The sequence below is a fragment of the Microplitis demolitor genome, chromosome 6 (genome assembly GCF_026212275.2).
Source record: "Microplitis demolitor isolate Queensland-Clemson2020A chromosome 6, iyMicDemo2.1a, whole genome shotgun sequence".
Taxonomy (NCBI): Eukaryota; Metazoa; Arthropoda; class Insecta; order Hymenoptera; family Braconidae; genus Microplitis; species Microplitis demolitor.
Window position 1 is genome coordinate 16012614 of NC_068550.1, and position 4669 is coordinate 16017282.

At 35.4% G+C, this 4669-nt stretch overlaps 1 protein-coding gene across 1 annotated transcript; it reads left to right on the forward strand.

Annotated features, from left to right (window-relative positions):
* Positions 1–235: 235 nt before the first annotated feature.
* LOC128668050 (uncharacterized) lies at positions 236–1339 on the forward strand. The gene has a single exon (XM_053740207.1). It carries the CDS (start codon positions 236–238, stop codon positions 1337–1339), a length of 1104 nt encoding a protein of 367 aa, XP_053596182.1.
* Positions 1340–4669: the final 3330 nt, after the last annotated feature.

Genomic DNA, 4669 nt, shown 5'->3' on the forward strand with positions numbered 1-4669 from the left:
AAGAATTTGCAACTCGATTACTAGAGTCACGGAAAAAAGCAAGACAGAATTTAGAAAACTCAAAGAAAAAATCGAAACAACATTACGATAAGAACATGAATCCAATTAAATTTAAAATAGGTCAAAATATTTACTTAATTAAAAATCAGAAAGACGGTGAATTTGACGACAATTATTTAGGTCCATACAAGTGCCGAAGTAGCCAGTCCAGAGACGTACAAGTCACCAACCTTCGATGCAAGAAATTGCACAGTATCTTTCGGGTTCACTGGAAGGACCGTTCGCGCGGAACCAAGGTGACCCGAGTCTATGGTCGAGGGTGCGGATCGCTACTAGGCGTCAATCTAGTCAGTTTGGCCTGTCGTGGGAATGGTGTGCTGCTAATGAGGAGCTCGCATTAAAATGCAAGGATGCTGAGGGGCGTTATGTTTCAATTGGCCCTAGTTCTAGATCTCAAGTAATTTGGCGCCTAAGAAAGGCGGCCCAGCAATTTCACTACGAGTCGCTTACGATGAAGAAGAACCAGGGGAAGGTATGGCAGGTCACGGCTCGTAATCGTGAGAGCAATCTCTGTTTGCGGGATGGTGAATATATTCGTTTCGCAGAGTGGCGCTTTATCCATCGTGCGCGCCTTGACGTCTTACCTCTTAACGGGGCAATTCGTTGGGGGCAGCGAGATAAACGTTGCAGAGTGTGCGGATATAGCCTGGAATCCCTCCCTCATGTCCTGAATCATTGTATGACGCACTCCGCGGCATATCAATTGAGGTATTACTCCATACTCAACAGGATATCACAGGCCTCGAGGGCGGCGGGAGAGACGCGAGTCAACAAGCGCGTTCAGGGAGTTGACGGGGATCTGGCACGTCTCAGACCTGACATTGTCGTTAGGAACGAACGGGCCAAGTCGGTGCTCATTGTCGATGTCACTGTAGCTTTTGAGAACCAGTGCGTAGCCTTCGATGATGCGCGTCAAACCAAGATTGATACGTATCATGAGCTCGCTACTGCATTAAAGGCGCAGGGGTATCAGGTGCGTACTGACGCGATCGTTGTCGGCTCTCTAGGTGGATGGGACCCTAACAATGAGGAGGTTCTGAGGGCACTTAGTATCTCACTATACTATGCTCGTCTGATGAGACGACTTATTGTGTCGGAGACCATTCGCTGGGCGCGAGATATATATGTGCAGCATGTGTCTGGTCAAAGACAGTATGCTGGTACCGTGGCGCCAAACGAGGATGTTTCGTGCGTCCGCCCTGACACGGACCTGACCTTTGGACCACTGTCGTCCTTCTTAACGCCTCCACCATTGCGATCGCCGCCACTGCAAATTTGACTAACTTTTTATATTTCTTATTTTTTATATATACTTGCGCGCTAGCGACCGCTCTTGACGTTTGCTGTCATTGTCGCCATTGCTACGCGCTATACACTATTTACACTTATGTATATATATATATATACGCATACACAAACCTATTTTATCATTGTATCTATTTATTTATTTCCTGTGTATGTGTATTTGTTAATATTGATTAAATTATATATTATTTCTGCTGACTAAACTCACCCCTTTCGCTGCATGCAATGCTGGGCCATTGTCATGTGGGGAAAGGGGTGATGTAAATATTACCTGATTGACCGTACCTTATGTACTTATGCACTATAATCGTTACAATGTATTTCACTTATAAAAGATGCAAAACCATTTAATTGATTATTATTATTTTTAATTATTTTTAATATATGCGTCCTTATTTAGCCTTATGACTTTCTATGCGCAGATTATCTCGACCCGAGATCGGAAAATAATTACACTTGCTTTCTGTGTCACTATTCGATCGAGCCGGACTGGATTTTATAATAATTGTAAATAACAAAATAATACCGCTACACGATATGAAAATATGGGCCTAGTACCTTTATCAATTTACAACTTAACTGTATCTAAATATAAGATAAACCGCTGTTAACGAAATAATACCGCTACACGATATGATATCGGCCTAGTACCTTTTATTAAGGACGGTTACTTATTGTTTTCTCTGGGACAGATTTTTGCAATAAGATTACGGGCTATCGACGCCGTTTACGCGGACCGTAGGACTCGAAATTTAAAGATCTGATCAACTACCACGAACCCGTATTACGTGGATCGTAGGACTCGAGATCTGACAATTTAATCAACAACTAAGGCCTCGAGCCATGGTGCTCAGGCTATTTAAAACTTTTGATTGATGTTTGATGGGAGTAATTAAATTATACCACCATCATCATCTAAGAATTCATTATCATTTATTCAACATCCTTTTATCGGTCTAAAGTAGAATATACTTGCATCAACTTTACTGATGAGCCCAGGAGTATATTCGGGGCGAAACCGATTATAATAAAATTATCATCTATGAACTAAAGTATGATATTACAGTGCGTATTAGGCTAGAGGACTAATCCACATGTAACAAAAACATACTTAGACTGTTCGAAATAAATGTTCCTTAATGGAACCGACCAGTCTAGCCAATGTTCCGTAAATAAGTAATTAAATTGTTATCATAGTGGAAAATGACGACAAATTTTTATTTATTCGTCAATCGTTATTGCAAAAATCGTCGCGCTACTTTCATACGCATAAATGGTGGTAAAACTGATGCTGCGTTTTCGCGTGCTTTTGTAAAGAGGAGTTTCGTAAATTTATTTGTTGAGATAAAATAAATTTAAATAATAAAAAAAATTAATTGGACATAACAGGGAAAAAAACCTTTTTATTTTTTAGAATTTTTTAACTTACAAGCCAATCAACGAGTTATTATGCTCTACAACAAAAGTTTGATCTTTTTTTGATAAATCTAACTGTTCAAAAGTTATTTGAGCTTAAAGTCAAATTTATAGAAGATTTTCTTACTTTTCCGGCGAAACTATCAGTTTTATCAGACAATCTCATAAAAACTTTTTTGTAGGTAATTTCATTTCTCAAAAATTATTATGAATAAAGTTTTTCAAAATTTCGCTTTTTTTTCTAGTTATTTTCATTTCAATGTCAAGCTCTTAAAAAAATAGTTTTCTGATTGATTTTTTATAAATTCTAAAATATATATTTTTTGTATTTTAACTTATATTTTTTAAATAAATTTTTTTCATGGGGGTGTTTCACGCAAGGATTTTCTTATGTTTCAACTAATAGAAAAAAAAGTTGCTCGAACCAAGAGAAAAATTTTTTATGAGAAAAGACATATGTAACGGAGAGAAAATTCACCAGTCCTAGGCAATAGCAGCGTGAGTAGAGCGGTGCTCGCCACTAGATAGCGTCTACCACTTGTAAAGTGTCCCTGGTAAGAAACGTAGTTCAGCCGTATTATATTCCAGGCTTGGAAGCAATTCTGACACGAGTACTCCTCTGTTCTTTGACAGAGTGACAAGTGCCATTTTCAGTAGTAATATAGTATTTCCTATATTACTTCATGGCATGAAATCTGTCACGTAACGATTAAAATTATTTGATTTTATTTAGTTTTAAGTTAATTATTTTAATTATAAATTTAAATTTGAATCGTTACGCGGGCATTCCGCCATTTTATAATTTATGATTTAAAACACGAACGCGTGATTTCTGTTTATTTTAAGTATTTATTTATAATTTTGAATTAGTTGGGATGCATAATCCAGCGTTATTTTATGCCCCAACAATTGTCAACATATTACCATTTGTTTAAACTTGTCATCCAACTGAGGACGTCAAGTGATGTTTATTGTTCGGCCTATTATTATTTAATTTATTATACGAGACAAAAGATATAGATGAATAGTTCATATATTTAATTACTTAATTATGTATCATTCAGTTGTCTGCGTATTTATGTTTTATATTTTATATTTATTTAATTTAAGTAAGGCCCAGGGCTGACAAATGTAATTATAATAAAAATTAAGGGGACAGTAGTGTCATGTGTGCGACGACCAACAGGTGGAGGTTGAGACAATTAAGTTAGAAAGATACGGACAAGCGTTGTGTACGGACGTGATTTTTTTTTGTTGCAATAAAGTTTCTATTTTTTTTGGTTAAAATAAGTAAAGTTCACGGGGTGAATTAATTTGAGTACTAAATATTATTATTCTAGCATTATAATATTGATTATTATTTTTGCTGATTATCGCTGATTTTGAGTAAGTACTTGGTATTTATTTCGTTGGATAATATACTTTCACGTGCTAGCCTCCCCTGGTAGTTGTTGGTCGCCGCGGAGAAAATTATTCATCTGCAGTTATTACTTATTTACTAAATGATACACGAGAGAATTATTATTAATTATCATTAAATATTATTTCGTATGTTGGTGAAAATATTTGGTAATTAAATATATATATATATATATATATATATATATATATTGATAAAGCGTACGCAACGGCGTAAAGCGTTGCCGGTACACACTTATATATATATATATATATATATATATATATATATATATATATATATATATATATATATATATATATATATATATATATATATATATATATTAGTAGTATATATAGCTATACAACTCACGCGGTACTGAAAAATTCCTCAAGTACTGATGTCAGCACTCGGATGAAAAATTCCCGAGTTAATATAATTATTATTTTTCTATTTTATTTAGAATATTTGTATAAGATTATCAAT